This window comes from Emydura macquarii, unplaced genomic scaffold (assembly GCF_026122565.2).
Source record: "Emydura macquarii macquarii isolate MOO-44397 ecotype Brisbane River unplaced genomic scaffold, CSIRO-AGI_Emac_v2 contig_306, whole genome shotgun sequence".
NCBI lineage: Eukaryota > Metazoa > Chordata > Testudines > Chelidae > Emydura > Emydura macquarii.
In genome coordinates, this window is record NW_027130443.1 from 4,247,028 (window position 1) to 4,263,452 (window position 16,425).

The 16,425-nt window shown below is 56.4% G+C and overlaps 1 protein-coding gene across 3 annotated transcripts; it reads right to left on the minus strand.

Moving 5' to 3' along the window:
• Positions 1-1,900: 1,900 nt before the first annotated feature.
• HMG20B (high mobility group 20B) lies at positions 1,901-10,052 on the minus strand. 3 transcript variants are annotated; one of them, XM_067557356.1, is made up of 10 exons: positions 10,007-10,052; positions 8,691-8,789; positions 7,397-7,502; positions 6,795-6,998; positions 6,182-6,302; positions 5,905-5,957; positions 5,051-5,129; positions 4,305-4,520; positions 3,563-3,695; positions 1,901-2,452 (listed from the first exon to the last, which is right to left on the minus strand). In XM_067557356.1, the coding sequence occupies exons 2-10, from the start codon at positions 8,726-8,728 to the stop codon at positions 2,440-2,442; spliced, it is 963 nt and encodes a 320-aa protein (XP_067413457.1). In that variant the 5' UTR covers positions 8,729-8,789; positions 10,007-10,052; the 3' UTR covers positions 1,901-2,439. The 3 variants fall into 3 exon arrangements, with proteins under 3 accessions (XP_067413457.1, XP_067413470.1, XP_067413463.1); XM_067557369.1 differs by lacking the exon at positions 10,007-10,052 and adding an exon at positions 9,689-9,728 and having other exon boundaries at positions 8,691-8,790; XM_067557362.1 differs by lacking the exon at positions 10,007-10,052 and adding an exon at positions 9,381-9,482 and having other exon boundaries at positions 8,691-8,790.
• Between the last annotated feature and the right edge of the window lie 6,373 nt (positions 10,053-16,425).

Here is a 16,425-nt window from a genome sequence, read left to right on the forward strand (position 1 = left end):
ACCAGAGCACAGGGCACAAAGATCTCTGCTCCAGTCCCTGCCCACTCCAAGTGCAAACCGGCGTGGCTTGGATTGGCTCATGTGTGTGCGCCCAACCCTTTCCAAAGACACTGACAAGTGGCGTGTGGCTCTGGGACTAGAGTGAACTGCAGCTACAGAGGAGCAGCTCATGAATGGAAGCTGCAAAGACCAGAGCAAAATGGGGGTCCTTGATTCTGAATGTTTGTAACCAGAGCAGGCCCCCACATCCCAGACTGACACCGGGCCAGAGGAGATAGCAGGGGCTAAGCCTCTGCATGGCATCTCTGCCGAAGTTCAGGGGACAGTGAGGGCTGCTGTTGCTCCAGTAGCTAGAGATGTCACTGAGTCACAATGCAGGGACCAACGCGCTTCGGCCACGATCCAATCCCCGCGCGCTACCCCTCCCCAATCCCCGCGCGCTACCCCTCCCCAATCCCCGCGCGCTACCCCTCCCCAATCCCCCGAGCCACTTTCACACCAGCTGCACACAGGGCAACAGATTGGGTCTCTACCCCACTTTTATTTTTAGGAAATGTCTCCCCGGCTGTTCCCAGGCACCACAGGCTGCCACTGCAGTGCTGAGACATGGAGACGCTTACAAAAAAATCAGACTAGTTCTCTCCCCTCTCCAGCAGCCAGAGCGTTAGCTCCAAGGGAGAGGCGACTGCTAATTGATACACAGTGCTAGTAAGAAAATAAGTCTCTCTAATTACATGACCCGAGATTAGTGACTAACCCCACTTAACGGGAGATACTGAGCTAAGACCCAGACAGAACGAGGGGGCCTCGACACTTGTGTGATGGTCACTGCAGACACAAGCACAGCCCCTGCACCGGCACAAAGGGAATGTTTAAGCCACTGATCTTATCGACTCAGGTGACGCAGAATAAGGGACACTCAAAGCTGCTCAGGGAGCCCCAGCGCGTGCAGCTCCCAGAGCACTCAGCACAGGGGAGGGCGTAGCCAGGTGCCCCCACAGCCCCCATCACTGCACTATCTCAGCACCCCACTGACAGCGGGGAATCTATCCTCACAGCCCCTTGGGGAGGTAGAGGAGGGAGAAGAGGAAAGAGGTCTGTGGCAAGCCCCATCTGCTATTCCAGTGCTTTTCAACCTTTTTTCCTTTGCAAACCCCTAAAAGCTTTCGAAGGGCAGTGCAGATCCCTTTGGAAATCTTAGACATAGTCTGCAGACCCCCCGGCGTCCGCGGACACAGGCTGAAAACCACTGTGCTACTGGCTGAGCAGGGCCGGGGCTGGGATGCCACCAGGTGCTGGGGTTGGGGCACAGACATTTCTGAGTGGTAGCCGGGGCCCAAGGATCATTTTTTCGAGCCCAGCACGAACTTGTAACACGGGCCCCCTCCCACAATCCCTCATTCCAGACAGACAATCTCATGAGCCATGAACATTTTTTTCCTCATGGTAATGGGGGTTGCAGCCTCCGGGCCCTGGTAAAGTGTATCCTTCCCCCCTGCGTGTGGGGACCGTGGTGGTAGCACCCCCAGATGGCACATCCCCAGGGAAGGATGGATCTTGCCATGTCCCCCGAGTGCATCGCACGAACCATGCTCCTCCCGAGAAACGGAGCGCTCCTTGTAGAGGAAGCAGCTGTTTTCTCTGACCAGGGCTGGTGGTGCCTGGTGCTAAAAGCTGCCCTTGGTGCAGCACTTTGGTCCCTGCTCTAGGGGAGGCTGCACTAGCATGGACAGGACAACGGCTGTCCCCTCTTCGGCTCAGCGCAGGGCGAGGTGACACGGGGGTAAGGGCAGCGGTGCCTTGTCTACACCAGCGCCCGCCCAGCGACAAGTGCTTCTGCTCTGCCTTGGCAAGACAGACTCTGTCACCTGGGCAGCTGGGAGGGTGGGGTCAGCCCGAGACACGCCCGATTTCCGATCACAGTGACTGGCCAGGGGCAGCTGCAGCTTCTGGGCAGCTTTAAGGCTGTGCGGTTTCAGTTAAGGCAGCTGCTGCAGGATTTCCAGCATCGCTACACAATTTTGGGGCCTCACGGGGGAATCGAGCACCAGCCTGCAACGGGGCACATGGGGCCTGCAGCACGACCAGCTGTCTCCTGCCTCTGCTACCACGGGGAGCCGGCCAAGAGCAGTGGGGAGACCGTCACGCTGCACTGAGCCCCCGTCCCGGCAGGCAGCAAGCCAGGGGCTCAGGCGGATCCCAGAAGTGAGCCCACAAGCTGCCTTGCTGTCCCTGGCCTGCCCCCCCAGGCCCTACAGAGGCCCGCCCCACACCCAGCTGCATGGAAGGTCCAAGAGTTACTCTCCAGCAAAGATCTGTGCGAGGCAGAGGTGGTGAGTCGTGAGGCTCCGGTGGATTCCAGGTGTCAGGACGGGCGGGAGGAGGGGACTGAGGGTCCCAGTCTGAGCCAGCGCTGGGCCATGGGACACACCAGGCCTTTCATAAGTGGTCACTAAAAAGAGGAAAGAGAAGCATGGCTTTTTCAGGAGCTCTCGGCTCATTCGGCATCTCGGGCGCGGCAGGGGCGTGGGGCCGGAGGAGCTATTCCTCCCCAGAACAGGCAGTGCCCATTTAGTGCCACACAAGACTGCTTCCAGCCCACTCTGGGGATCCCCCCCGAAGTAGAGGGGGGAGTTTTGGTCTCCATGACCCATCCAGCCTGCCCACATGGGCGACAGGTCACCCCAGGGGCAGATGCTGCAACGCGGACACCTGCCCCGCAGGAAACTGAGCGAGAGCCAGCAGCCCATTTCCCACGGGTCACTGCGCAGCCGTGGAGCCGTGCGATGTCCAGTCCATGCCGGGCCAGAACTCAGGCCAGTTCTAGCGGTCAGTGCACCAGCTGCCCGTGCCCAGGTCTGGGAGATGGGCGCTGTTCTGCCAGGGGGAAATCCCAGCAGGGAGAAGAGGCGAGGGACACCAGGACGTTGCCCTGCCCCGTGCCATAACTGCCATGCCTGTGGCACGTGGACACCTGGCATGGAAAATGGGGGCCTCTCCTTGGCCAACTGGGTCCCAAAACGTGGAGTTACAAGCCCCGGGCATGGACCCCTCCAGCCACAGATCTGCTCAGGTGCTGGCTGCAGCCCAGGCCCCAAGCTGGCCTGCAGGTGCCCTGGGGGTGTTTGGGTTGTTCTAGCCAGGAAGGGGTGGTTGATCTGCAAGGGGCTGTCGGGGTCCGGCTTGAGGCCGAGGCAGAGCACAGCCATGCAGCAGAGATACCCCCACAGCCCCTGGCACCCAGGGTGACCTGGCCACCAGGGGTGTTCCAACTTGCACTCCCACCCCAGGGTATGACATGCCCCCTTTGCCCCCCCAGAACGGCCCAGGGAAAGGCCAAGCATCGAGGCAGCCTGGATCGATCCAACCACATCCTCCTCTCACCTGCCAAGACTTGGCTCCCGCAGCACTGATGCTGGCCTCACCCACCGAATTTGGGCACTAGACACCTGCCAGGATCAGCCAAGGGCTGCCACGGGTCATGCCCACGCCGGGCGGTTCCCAGCACCACCAGGCACCAGCCGCTGCAGTGGAACCGCACCCCCGCCCTCGGGCGGCTCACCTGGCTATCCGGGAGAGGATCTCCTTGATGCGCACAACCAGCTTCTCGTGCTGAAGCGGGTTGCTCTCGATGGCGCTGTGCAGTTTAGCCATGTACAGATCCAGGCTGCCCAGCGTGGGGGTCTCCCCGGTCCCTGGGGATGGGGTCTGGTTAGCGACGCGCGGAACCCAATGCCCCAGGAGGCCGCTACAGCTGCTGCAGCGATGCGCCGGCAGCCTGAAGGGGTTAGGACTGGCACTCGACAGAGGGGGCAGGACGCCCGCGGCCCTTTCCAGGGTGTTTCCTCGCTGGGTGGACGGCTCAGCTCTGAGGCTCAAGCCTCAGGTTCAAACCCCTTGGCCCCCCTGTAGCCTGGGGGTCAAAGCCCAGCTGGCCCTTCGCCCCGGAGTGAGTTTACCCATGTGGGCCTGTCGGGGAGATTGCCACGCCCAGACCCCGTCTGCTCTGCATAGACACAGCAGGGCACTTTCTCCACAGAGGTTTGCTCTGCTGTCCCCCCTGCCGGCTGCGTGCTGAGCCAGCCATGCGCCAGCCCACGGGGCTGCACTGCCGTGGTGGCAGAGACGCCTCATCAGCGACAGCAGGAGGTGCTTCAGGATCCTTGGAAATGGAGGGAGATTTCTAAGGCCCCATCTCCAGCCACCCACCATGTGCAGAGTATCAGGCCCCCGGGGCTCCCCAGGCACCGCCCTGCTCGGGGAAAGCACTGCAGGCAGGGCTCCCATGGTCCTCCTGGGCTCACCTGGGATGGGGAGGGAGGCGAAGCTGGTGGTCAGGGCCTGCCGGACGGACTGGAGCTGCTGCTGCAGGGCCAGCGTCTGCCTCTCCTCCAGCGCCAGCTCCTGCTCCAGCTTCTCCTTGGCGCAGCTCATGCTCTCCGTGTGCTTCTGCAGGATGGCGTTCTGCTCCTCGAACTCCGTGTTCATCTTCCGCAGGCGCCGCAGCTCAGCCTCCCGCGCTGCCCCACCGCAGACAGGAGGGCGGGTCAGTGCAGGGACGGGGGAGATCCGGGCTCTCCACCGGCTCTATACAGGCCTGGGGCCAACTCAGCCCAGCTGGGAGCAGTCAGGGCTCGCGCAGAGTTGGGTTATGGCAGAGCCCAGAGTCCCAGCCAGGATCAGGGCCTCGCAGCGCTAGGTGCTGCCCGTGTCCTCAGCCCCTGCACCTGGCGCATGCTGAGGCAACTAACGCAGTGGAAGCCGCCTCCGGGCAGGATGCTGGGATCAGCGGCTCCGTTCCCAGGGCTGTCTGGCACCCTGCCTTAGCGCTGACCTACAGCAAGCCCCAGGGGTCTATTTACACCAGGAAAGCCGCTCTTGGGATCCTGGACCTGCAGGAGCTGACAGCACTGGGCATGACTGACTCTAACCTTCCCCCCGGGCCCAGGGCTGTGTCCCTAGGAGCCCCACGGCACTAGGTGCTGTACAAACAGACCGGATGATGGTCCCTGCCCCAAAGAGCAACCCCCTCCTCCCCGGAGTTCGGTACCTTTGTTCTGGTCCAAGAACTCCTCGGTGAAGATGGGCACGTCGAATGTGGAGAAGCCGTCCCCGCCGCACTCCCCACCCTGGCCAGGAGCAGACGCAGGTTAACGGCCAGTGGCCAGGACAGGTCGACTCTAGCTGAAGGGTGAATGTCCCTTTGCCTGGGAGGGATCCCTGCCTCCCCTGGGATCCAGACACACGAGGCCTCTGCTCTGCTTCAGCTCAGGGATGGGGAAGGCAGCGGGATGTAAGGACTCCTGCCTATCCCAACACATGGCCCCAGGGGAGCAGGTGGGTCCATAGTCCCCGACCCCCCCTCCACAGGCCGGGCCATAGTCCTCAGCCTTGGCAGCGGGGAGGGGTATTTTAAAGGATGCACAATAACGAGTAGCCTGCTGGTGGCACGCCACCCCCAGCTGTTACTGGCTCAGCTCCACGTGCCGGGGCTGAACAGCTCTGCCTGATCCTGATCTCCTGCCTCCTCACCCGCGGCACAGTCACATGCAGCAAGGGCCTGAAGGACATTCGAGGGGTGGCCGGGGAGAGATGGGCAGCCCCTGGCATGGTCGGTGGGTGTGTGGGCATGGGGGGAACGACAGACAGGGACTGAGCAAGCAGCCATGCAGCACCAGCCGGGTAAGTGTCACATCACTGAGTGGGGTCCCACTTTACCACGGCCAACCCCTGCTATCCCCAGCCTGCGGTGCTCCTGGCGGCGTCCATGCGGCTAGACAGGACTTACTACCTCACCCTCTACGGGGTGGACTCTGTGCTCCCCAGCGTCACTTCCCCCAGCTGGCAGCCCAGCCCTCCGCCCAAGCATTGCCCGCCCCGGGGGAGAGCCGCCAGGCTCCTTACCTTGTGCGGGTGTCCATTCAGCAGGGTGTTCACAGACACAGAGCCAGCATCCTCTGGGGGCACAAAGGTTCCCAGGTTACACGCCTCCCCCTGCCGTGCCAGGCCCACCCTGCCGCACATGCACTGAGGGGGTGCTCCCCGCCCCATGGGCCCAGAGTGCCTCCCAGTTCCTCAGTGCCCGTGGGGGGCGAGGCAGGGCAGAGCGCGCCACGCTGTACTCAGGGGCCCCGTCGCAGCCCAGCCAGCCTCCAACGAGCTCCCCACCCCCAGCACCGACCTTTCTTGATCTTCTTCTCCTGGATCTTCTCCGTGCACATCTTGTAGGCCTCCGACTGCTGGTACTCCCGCAGCTCCTTCATGTACTGCTGCTTCTCGCGCTCCGCCTCGTCCAGGTACCGCTGAAATCACACGGGGTCAGACCTGCCATCGGGGCTCGCACGCCCCACAGCGCAGCCCCAAACACCACCCCAGAGCCTGGATCCAAGCAAGGGGGCCCAGCATGCATTCCTGGGGGTGACTCCCGGAGCCTAGCCCGGCACTCGGGGCCATGCTCCCATGGCTGCCAATGGCAGTCGCGCCGCTCCCGGTGGACAGGAGGAGTTCGCTGCTGGCTGACACTCCAGCCTACATTTATGGAAGGGAATAGACCCCAGCCCCAGAGCACAGCAGCTGATTAGGCAAGAGCTATGGGGTATGTCCCGTAGAGCCCGGCCCAGCCTCCATTGGGCACCGTCTAGCCGACTCTCGAAAGGGTCTTACACTGGGCTGGAGGTGCACTCCTGGACTGAGCCAACAAGCTGCACGGGTCTGGAGCGCAGCTGTGAGCCAGGGCCCAGCTGAAGGGAGTTGGGCGTCTCCTCGGGACACCCCATCCCACCTCCCCCCAGTACCTGCTTGTCCGGGGGCTGCAGTTTGCTCCATTCAGCTCCCAGCATCTTGGTGATCTCTGGGAAGGGCAGGTCGGGATGCAGCATGCGGATCTGCTCACGGCGTTCGTTCAGGAAGCGGACGTAGCCCGTCACCGGGGCCTTGGGGCCGTTGGGCAGGATCTTCTTCCTCTTCTTCCCTTTGGGCCAGCCCCTCTTCTTCACTGGCTGTCGCCCCGCAGGAAAAGAAACAAACCAACATGCTGGCCTGGAGCTCACCAAGCGACTATCTCCACAGGGGGAGAAGAGGGACAGAGCAACATGCAGCCCGTGCAGTTAGCCTCTCCGAGCCCAGGGCCTAGTGCAGGCACAAGGCCCCCACACCTTCCCGGCCCCAGCACTCTGCACGACTGCAGGGTAAGCAAATGCGTCTCTATGGAAAGGGTGACGCACAAAGCACAGACACCAGCAAAGCGGCTCCCTGCAGTGCTGTAAACCCAGCCGTCACAGCCCCCGGGGAACTGCATCAGAGCCAGCACAAGAGGGCGGACGAGCAATAGCCCAGTCGTGTGCCCAGGGCAGGCAGGGAAAGCAGAAGAGCCAGATTACACCACAGAGGGGCTCACCTCCTCCTCGCCGTGGGGCTTCTCGGTGCTGGTCCGGGGAACCTCCCCCTTCTCCTGCTTGATGGCCACCAGGAAGTTTCCATGTTGGCCTTTGCCGGTAGCATGTCTGCAACCAGAGAGCTCGTGTCACACTGGGGCGAAGGGAAGGGGGGGAAGCACAACTGCTGGGACACTACTGGGATGGCGTTGCTAGCGCTGCCACCACATTCTTCAGCACCTCTTGCTGGGAGGGGCTGGGAAGCTTCCCCCACAGCCAGCGTTCTCCACAGCCCTTCACAAGAGTGACTCCTCCTGGGAGAAGCAGGGGTTGAAGTAGCTGCGAGCGACTCCCTCCCAACACCAGAGATCCCACGCCCTTCCCCACGGCAGCCCTTGCTGAGAGCAGCTAGCACTGTAAAAACCAAGGGCTCAATTAACCCCACCGAGACCTGCTTGGCCCAGGGCAACTTGGAGCACTCCAGGATGTCCTGTACACAGGTTACAGCCCAAGTCCTGCCCTCTGCTGGCAGGTCAAGCAGCTGCAGCGAAGAGTAAGACTGAGCAGGGTTCTCAGGTGACTGAGAACTGGGTCTGAAGTTATACTCCTTTGGGTACCAATTCCACAGGCTATCCATCAGTCCTTGCACCCAGGGCATCCACTAATCTATAGCTGGAGACAGACATGCCACCCTCCATGGCACAGCATGGAGAGAAGGAAAGGGCTGGTTCTTGTGCACCACAGAGGAGAGTTTTGCCTTTATCTGGAGCATCTGATACAAGCCACAGCCCAAGGCAGAACAGCAAACAAGGGCCAAGATTCTGCAATCAGATATGCCCGCAGGGCACCCCAGTGGTACTCCAGCTGAACGGGTCCAATTACAGGACGAGGATGAGTGAAGGCAGGAATTAGAAACCAAAAAGCAATCTATAACAAATCCAAAACCGGGAAGTAAATATCCGTAGATATAACTTAGCACTTACGAAGAATAGGCAATTAGTAAGGGAAGACATCATTAACCATTGGAACAAACGACAAAGGGACGTGGTGTATCCTCCACTCGTCAGATGAAGGCTGGCTGTCTTTCTGGGAGAGGTTATTGGATTCAGTTTATGGGTAACTGGGTGAAGTTCTATGGCCAGTGCTATGCAAGAGGTCAGACTAGATGAACTAACGGTCGATTCAGGCTTAAGCTCCATTAATCCGTTACCTAGATTTGGTTGCTGTTAGGCACTTTGGGCAGTCAGCATCATCATGACGACAACAACAATTGACCTGTTGCAGTCTGGTAAGGGGAAAAGAACCTGCAACACTTACAAGATCCCAGCAGCCAGCTGTTTTGCGCCATGCGACATGACCGATTTCTGCAGACACCAGCTAAGAGCAGGAAAAGCTGAAGCAGCTCAGACCAGGCCACCTGAAATGCGCAATCAATTTTCATTATGGACATCTCAGCAACTGGGCAGCAGGGAGAAAGGTTATTGGAAACTGGCGGTAGCAAACCTCAACCCGAGTGGCAACTGTTCAAGCTACAGCCCAGCTGAAACAAGGCCCTAGTGCCCACCCAGCACATCCCACTCAGGAGGAAGCACTGTCTTCTGCTCTGACGACTACGGGGTCAGGACTCCTGGGTTCTAGTCACAACTCAGATACTAGCTCTTTGTCTGACCTTGGCCAATCACGTTTCTTGTCGCCTCTAGAAGCAAAATGATAAATGTGCAAAACAAAACAAGGCTATTTAAATTTTCAAGTTTAACACTGCAACAAAAAGATATTCAAGAGACACAAGAACTTAAAGGCAACATTGGCACAGCACTGCACACTTAACAGCCTGACTAGCAACTGGTTTTCTGTGCATGTTGCTTGGAGAATGTTCGTTGTATTTCCCAACGGATTTATTTCAATTTGTAAACTAAAAGATGCTCAGTCAAAACTCTAGATGCCCTGATCCACAATTAATACTACCAACCCTCTACTTAAATTCACAAGCTTAACACTATGACATACATTATAATCTGCACTGGTGCCACCCTGCCTTTCAGAGTGCTTCACCGATTAATTACCCCGGCAACACCCCGTTCTTCAAACTGGGGAAACTGGGGCACGGAATGACTTGTGCGAGGTCACCCAGGGAGTCAGTGGCAAAGGCAGAAACAGAACCCAGGTATCCTGGCTCCCAGCCCCTGCACTGAGCACCAGGCACAAGCGGTCACTGCACCAGAGTCACAGACACACCCAGCAGGAAAGGGGGACCAGGGAGAGGTCAGCTGGGGGCATGGACAGAGAGGGAGCGACTGGGGAGCCCTGCCCCCCACCTTGTGATAGTCCTTCACTGGCCAATCAGGTCAGGCTAGGGAAAGAGCCCCCAGCCCAGCACTGCCTCCCCTCCCCCCGCACCAGCAGCTCCTTCCCCAGGCTCCCTTCTAACCCTCCAGCCCAGCACCCCCAATCCCCTCCCCCACACCCCATTCCCCCGCCCCTGCCCCAATCCCCTCCCCCTATTCCCCCGCCCCCACCACCTCCCCTGCCCCCCAATCCCAATCCCCTCCCCCACACCCCATTCCCCCCTGCCCCCAATCCCTTCCCCCACACCCCTTTCCCTGCCCCCACCGCCAATGCCCCGCTTAAACTTCCCTGGCTCGGCCAGTGGGCCCCTCTTTTCTCTCAACCGTCCTTCCCTGCTCTGCTCCGCCCCGCCCCGCCCACCACCGTCATGCTAATGAGCTGTCCGCAGCCAGGACTCGGATTGGCCACCCAGGAGACAGACTGCAGATAGGGCCGGCGGTGATTGGGCGGGGGCGGTCTCCGTCAGACAGATTGGGCGGGGCTGCGGCAGTGCGCGCCGGCTGCGTCAAGTTCGGCTGCGCGCGGCTGGCGCCCCAGCCAATCAGAATCAGAAGTCGGTTTCCGGAGCCTCAACGAGAGGAGGGTCTTAAAGGGCCAGATACCAACTATAATCGACCCGTGCCCTGCAGGGTTGTTTGACGGAGCGCAGAGAGTCCAGTAGCAGCGAGTAGCGCTGCTGGGAAGCAATGGCTACAGACAGAACAAAATCCTCACACGCATCCCAGAGCGGGGGGGTCTCGACCTTTTTCTTTCCGAGCCCCCCTCCACATGCTATAAAATCTCCAGGGTCCAGCCGTGGGGGGCTCTGTGCTTTAGCCCTGCTTGGGGACCGGGGCTTGGGGTTTCTGCTAGGGCTCTAGCTTTAGCCCCGTGGAGAGCCGGGGTTTGGGGTTTCTGTCCCACGGGGTGCAGGGACTCGGTGCTCAAGAGACTGCCATGCCCTGTAGAATATTGCTCGCCCAAAATCTGGCTGTGACCCTCCTTCCGTAACTGCTAGATTGCCTGCTCAGTGGAGGGGCCTGTGTTTCCTTGTACCCTCCAGATATTCCTTAACAATCCTTCGTCATAAGGAGGATATCCCTGCTGTGCGTTTTATCCTGGGAAGTTCCTCTCTTGTAGACTTCACAGTCTTTTCTTCTGCCTAGAGCTACCCTGTGGGGCGTGCAACACACCACATACACATGAAATGTGTGCATCTGTTACCTCCTGCCTGAAAGGAACGAGTCTGAGGCACGTCACCTTCTGGTGACCTGCCTTGATTTTCAGCAGAGATACTTAGCTACTTAAATAGCCGCCATACGTGCATTTCACAGTGATTATGATGACCTGTGGGCTACTGGATCTCAGTAGAGATCGCCCATGCCACCCTTTAGAGAACTATTATGCATGTGCCTAACCTAGGGGACCCCTGCACTCCCTGTGCTCTCTGCCCATTGGCACCAAGAGGTCCCTGGGTCACTTACGTCCACCTCCAGGCTCCCTCACACCACCCTTTCCTGCCCTTCCCAAATTCCTGGCTGTTGAAATTGACATATTAGACTCTAAAATTAGGTTGTATCCCCTCTGTTGAACAGAACCTGGATTCCTCTGAAACTTGCCTGGATGAGAAATGCTCTGCTGAAATCCTCCAGGATGCTTTACAAGTCAGGATATGTATGTTCTGAAATCCACAGGGCGTTTCCAAGGATAAATGGATACAGTTACAGCTGAAAGAAGCCATGGGAAACCAACTCCTAGATTTTTAAAGTTTTCAGACTACAGTCAGGTTAAATTCTGTGCTTAGATATCACTATGATAAATACTGTATACAAACCTAAGATAGAGTTGAATAACCCATAATAAGCCTGCACAAAATTTGGCTCAGAATATTCCTAAATATTGGGGCTCCCCAGACCTAGATCCAAACTCAGGGGTTTGTGATATCTCTAATTTGATCATAATGATATTTAAATCCATTGCTGGTTGCTGGAAGGATTTTTCCTTTGTAAACACAGGTGCTTGGTTTAACTCAGTCTGCTCTGCAGATCCTAACACTTAGCTCTTATATGGCATTTCACATTTTCAAAGGTTGCACAATATCAGTTCATTAATAAAGCTGACAAAGCTTCTTGTAGATATGAGTATTAAGTGCAAAAATATTTGGCATAAAAGATAGATGTGTCATTCTGTTTAAAGATTCACACTGTACTATTTTTTCTTTGTCACCACAAACCATATATTACTTTCCAGGGCACTAACCATGCTTTCTCTGTATATATATTGTTCCCCCTTTGGATCCAGGTGGGTAGCCAAAGTTCAGGGCCTTCTATGTTGTTTCTGCTAGGAGAGGAAATTGATGATGGCATCAGGTGTTCCTTTGGTGCAATCCTGTTTATTTACAAAGAATGTACACAGAGCCCTGTTTCCCTGAACACAGCAGGAGAGTTTCTTTGCTCCCAGCCTCTGGCAGCTGGCACTCTACCCAAAATCTCTCTCTCTAGGCTTTTCTCAGGGTTGAACTTCCAGTGGTTGTTCAGGCTGGGTCTGGTTTTCTGCTCCTTCTCTGTGAAGTTTTTCTTGATTCTCTCTTGAACACACCAGTCATTGGCAGTGCAGGGAAAAGAACCCAGGAGCACTAGCTCTCAATCCCTCTCTATCTGCGTCTCAGGCCTTTTCTCATTTCTTTGGCTTAGATCCCAGTGTAGAGACAGTTTAATATCCATGGCATCTGCCCTCTAGGGCATTGGCTGGACTCAATAGGGGCTGCCACAGGGGGCAGTGACATGTTGTCATGTCTGTGTCAGGAATATAATTGTTTAATCACACTTGCATTATCGCTGGCAGGCTGGGATCCGGTGAGCTGTTGTGTGGTGTGACCGGAGAGACACCAGGTCCGCATGCGGAAGCAGAGATCTCACAGAAGAGCTCCTCCTGGAATCCTTTGTTTTCTTAACACCCCTCCTACAACATCCCCTGGCCCACTCTAGTAAGTGGAGGACAAAGAACTTTACAAGTTCAGCTAATCTCAGGCTTGTTGACCCAAAGATACTTCCAAGGCCCATTCGCACAACATTTCGGGTCGCCAACCCCAAATGTTCAAAAATCACGAGTCTGGCTTAAAAACCCTGAGATTTTTAAATTTTAGGTTCTTTCAATTCACCTGCTGGTTTTTGGCCCTTTGGGGCTCTTGTTTTCAAGCTTTTCCCTGCAACCATCAGAGCTAGAAACTTACATGAGTCCAACAAAAGCCGAGATTCTCAGGTAATCACCTGACTCCATGAGCTGAGGCTTTAAGGGAAAAACCACCAAATACCTGGAGGTTCTCTATGAAGTCAAAAGAGTTGGCAACACCACAGCAAGGACCCCAATCCCGCAGCCACATGCCTGCTCCACTTTACACACACGAGGAGTTCAAGGACTGCAGCAGTGCGGCTGAGTGTCAAATCCAGGAGGTGGCTAGGGTTTGCAGGATTGGGGACCAGCGGGCAAGAACCACGTTTAAAAGGACGTTGTCAGCTCACAAATCCTGCCTCGGGCCTGACATCAGTCCCCTGGCCTGGGCACCGCTGAATGCTGTGACTGACAGAGATTAGAGAACACAAACGTTTCTCTCTGGTTTCTGTTTGCTCACTCTGTGCATTTGAGAGCACGTTGCGCACAATCGGTCTCCTTGTTCACCCTCTAGAACCATTTATCTTCTCAATCTCCCCTGTCGCTGTTATTCCTTATTTTTCTGACAGTAGCGCCCGAGGCCCAGCAGAGAACAGGGCTCTGCAGTGTTGGACACGGCAGTTATAGATAGTCCCTGCCCCGAGGCTCTTCTAGTTGAAATAGCCCAGACTGACGGCGAGGAGGCGGGAGGGGTGGAACTGACGAGCAGCACAACGGCTGCAAATCTCATGAGGGATTTTTTTCTGGGTAGGGAGTTGAAACAATTCAGGGCAACTGCACCCGAATTTCCCCTGCATGGGCACCCGCCTCCCGGCTTCTCAGCCATCACCTCTCTTGGGTGCAGACTCGCCTCTCTCTCTCCTTCCCTCCTGACCGGGGCTTTTCCGTGCCTGCACTATGAATTCCCCAGCGAGCCAGACGTAACCAGGATGTGCCTGCACTTTGCTTACTTTTTAAGGCTATGAACAACATAACTGCCCAGTTATAAGCTGCTACGCCGCTCTTTCTAAGCAAGCACATTTATTCTTAAGGTGAAACAATACAAGAACCCGCAGAGCTTAGCCGAGATCACCCCAATTCTAACAAGGGCTCTGCTAAGAATCAGCCCTTCAAACCCGCCAGCGGGTTTTTCTCTGGTCACAAGCTCATAACAGCTTTTGCTCTGAGCAAGAACACACACACCTCGGTCAGCCTTTCCTTTATGCCACTGGGGCCTTTGATCTTCAGAGACCGTGAGCAGGCAATCAATCAGACACTGGGTCTCTCCCTCAGGGCGTCGCTTCAGGAGACTGAGTCCGGAGGTGGAATCTAAATTTGCCTCCGCCCAGGTGTTTCCTGGGACACCCACTTAACTTTGTTTGTCCCAAAACTTCCTCTTGCCTGGCACATTGCTTCAGACAGTCCGGTGATGCTCATAACACTGGTCACGTCTCCCCGAGAGAAGTGACAGACAATTTCCCAATAATACATCAACTTTGCATTTATAATACAGTGGATTCCCAAACTATTTAAACCTAATTCAAGAAGATCTCCCAAAGATATTGCAGGAAATTTCTGTGTCTGTCATTGGGGAGGGGGGAGGGATTCACTAGATGGGGAAACAAGGGGAGGGAGTGGGGCAGGGGGAGACGTTGGGGCTAGGGGGCAGGCGGGGAGCATGCCAGGTGGGTGGAGTAAGACTGGCCAGAGAGGTTGGAGCCAGCAGCCAGTCAGCATGGGGGCAAGAATGGCCAGAGTTAAAGCCACCTGGTGCCATAATCTCTGTTTCTGTGGCTGGAATTTTTCTTCCTCAGCGTTGGCTGCATGTTCCAGGGGAAGAAAGACACTGCGTGGCCCTACTGCCCCCAGATAGGAGTGTGGCGGGGTGTCACCACTGCATAGCCGTTGGTCTGGCAGGTTTGAGGGGGTCCCAACTGGGGCCTATCTTGCCCCCTCTGATGCAGTACCTGTTGGGGCTGCCCCAGTCCCCGGTTGTTTGTTTGGGTCTTTCACACATCAGGGGAGAGACAAAGTGTCAAGAGACCATGTGACTGCCACACCCACACCAACGGGCGGGGAGGGCACGGGTATTATTACGCCTAGTGCCACAGCACTGCAGAGCCCGAGCGGTGGACCGGAACCGCATGGTGCTAGGCGCTGCACAGACATGCAGCACAAAGATGGCGCCTCCCCAGACAGCTCACCAGCTAAAGGAGAAGGACCAGAAGCTGGGGTGAAATTGACTAGGGGGGCCTGTCTCTTCCAGACGATTTGTCCCAGTTCAGCTGCATTCCCCCTGATGCACCAGCACACAGCGGGTGGCTTATAAGCTGTAGCCACACCCAGGCAAACTCCCCCACTGCACACCGGCCTTGGGCTGCAAACTGACGGTGTTCCCTTCAGCAACGGCCTGGTTAGCAGATCCAACTGTTGCGCAGCTTCTGCCGTGGGAAAGAGATGGAATGTTGATTCCGGGGCTTTGCAATTCACAAGGTGTCTCTCCGGTAACTGGCTGGCTGGGATTTCCTACATCAGACTCAGAGGAGATTTTCCAAGGCACCAAAGGCAGTCGGGCATCCATCAAATGTCAATGGGAGTTAGGTGCCTAGCTGTCTTTTGTGCCTTGGAAACTCTCTGGTTTGACTAGGGCTCGTCTGAGGATGGAGCAATCTGAGGCCCCATCTACACTAGAAAAACGTTGCAGCTCTAGCTATCCTGGCAAGCCCTCCTAGGTTTTGCAGGAAGACAAATGAGTCATGTGGCTTGTTAGCAGGCTGCTCCAGGCAAGCAGCTCAGCTGGAGATCTACCCACTAGCCACTCGGGCTGTCCAAAAGCATGGTCCAGATTGAAGGAGAACTCCAGAGGCCAGACGAGAGAGCATTCCTTTTCCTCATTCTCACAGCAGCCCCCTTTCGGCTGACACCCGTTACCCCACCACCAGGAAACAATGCAGACGGAGTGGAAGGTATTCAATAGATCAGCCCCAGCGGTGGCTGTGCCGTCCGGGGGTACCACGGGATCAGGAACTGTGGGCTTGTTTCCAGAGGTAAGGAAAGAACTCCTGCCTCATGTTAAACTTCAACACCCTGAGCACTTGAGATGGGGAATTGATTTCTTTCACTGCTTTGCCACATTCACCTTATTTTCACACTGACCCTTAGGCACCAGATCAGCAGAGCAAACGATCCAGAGAGTGAGCATCCCCTAATGATCAGTGCAGGAAACAGAGTCAGGACTTCTGGGTTCCAGTCCCAGCTGTGCAATTCTGGTCGAAGAGATTGGTCATGCAAGGAAATCTCATGGCTGGATTTTACTTATTAAAGGGCTGGATAATTGTATTAGCTCTAGTCACATTTCAGCTATGATGATAGTGAGCAAATGTCATGCTTCAGGGCAGGGGCAGATTATTTGTAGGGCTCAGGCAGGAGGAGACCCTCAAGTTTACATCTCTATAAAATCATTATAATAATGCCTATTTCCCAAGAGAATAATGAGATTATAGCCCGGTCTACACTCAACACCGGGGTATCTATGTCACTGTAGCTATGCTGACCTACAAATCAATGGAGGAATGCT

Excerpts from the sequence above, each read along its gene's own strand:
- HMG20B (XM_067557356.1), bottom strand. The coding sequence starts at position 8,728 with ATGTCGCATGGCGCAAAACAGCTGGCTGCTGGGATCTT. Across the intron at positions 6,303-6,794 it reads TGCAGCCCCCGGACAAGCAG|CGGTACCTGGACGAGGCGGA; the intron begins GTACTGGGGGGA and ends GTGTGATTTCAG. Across the intron at positions 3,696-4,304 it reads CGCCTCCCTCCCCATCCCAG|GGACCGGGGAGACCCCCACG; the intron begins GTGAGCCCAGGA and ends CCCCATCCCCAG.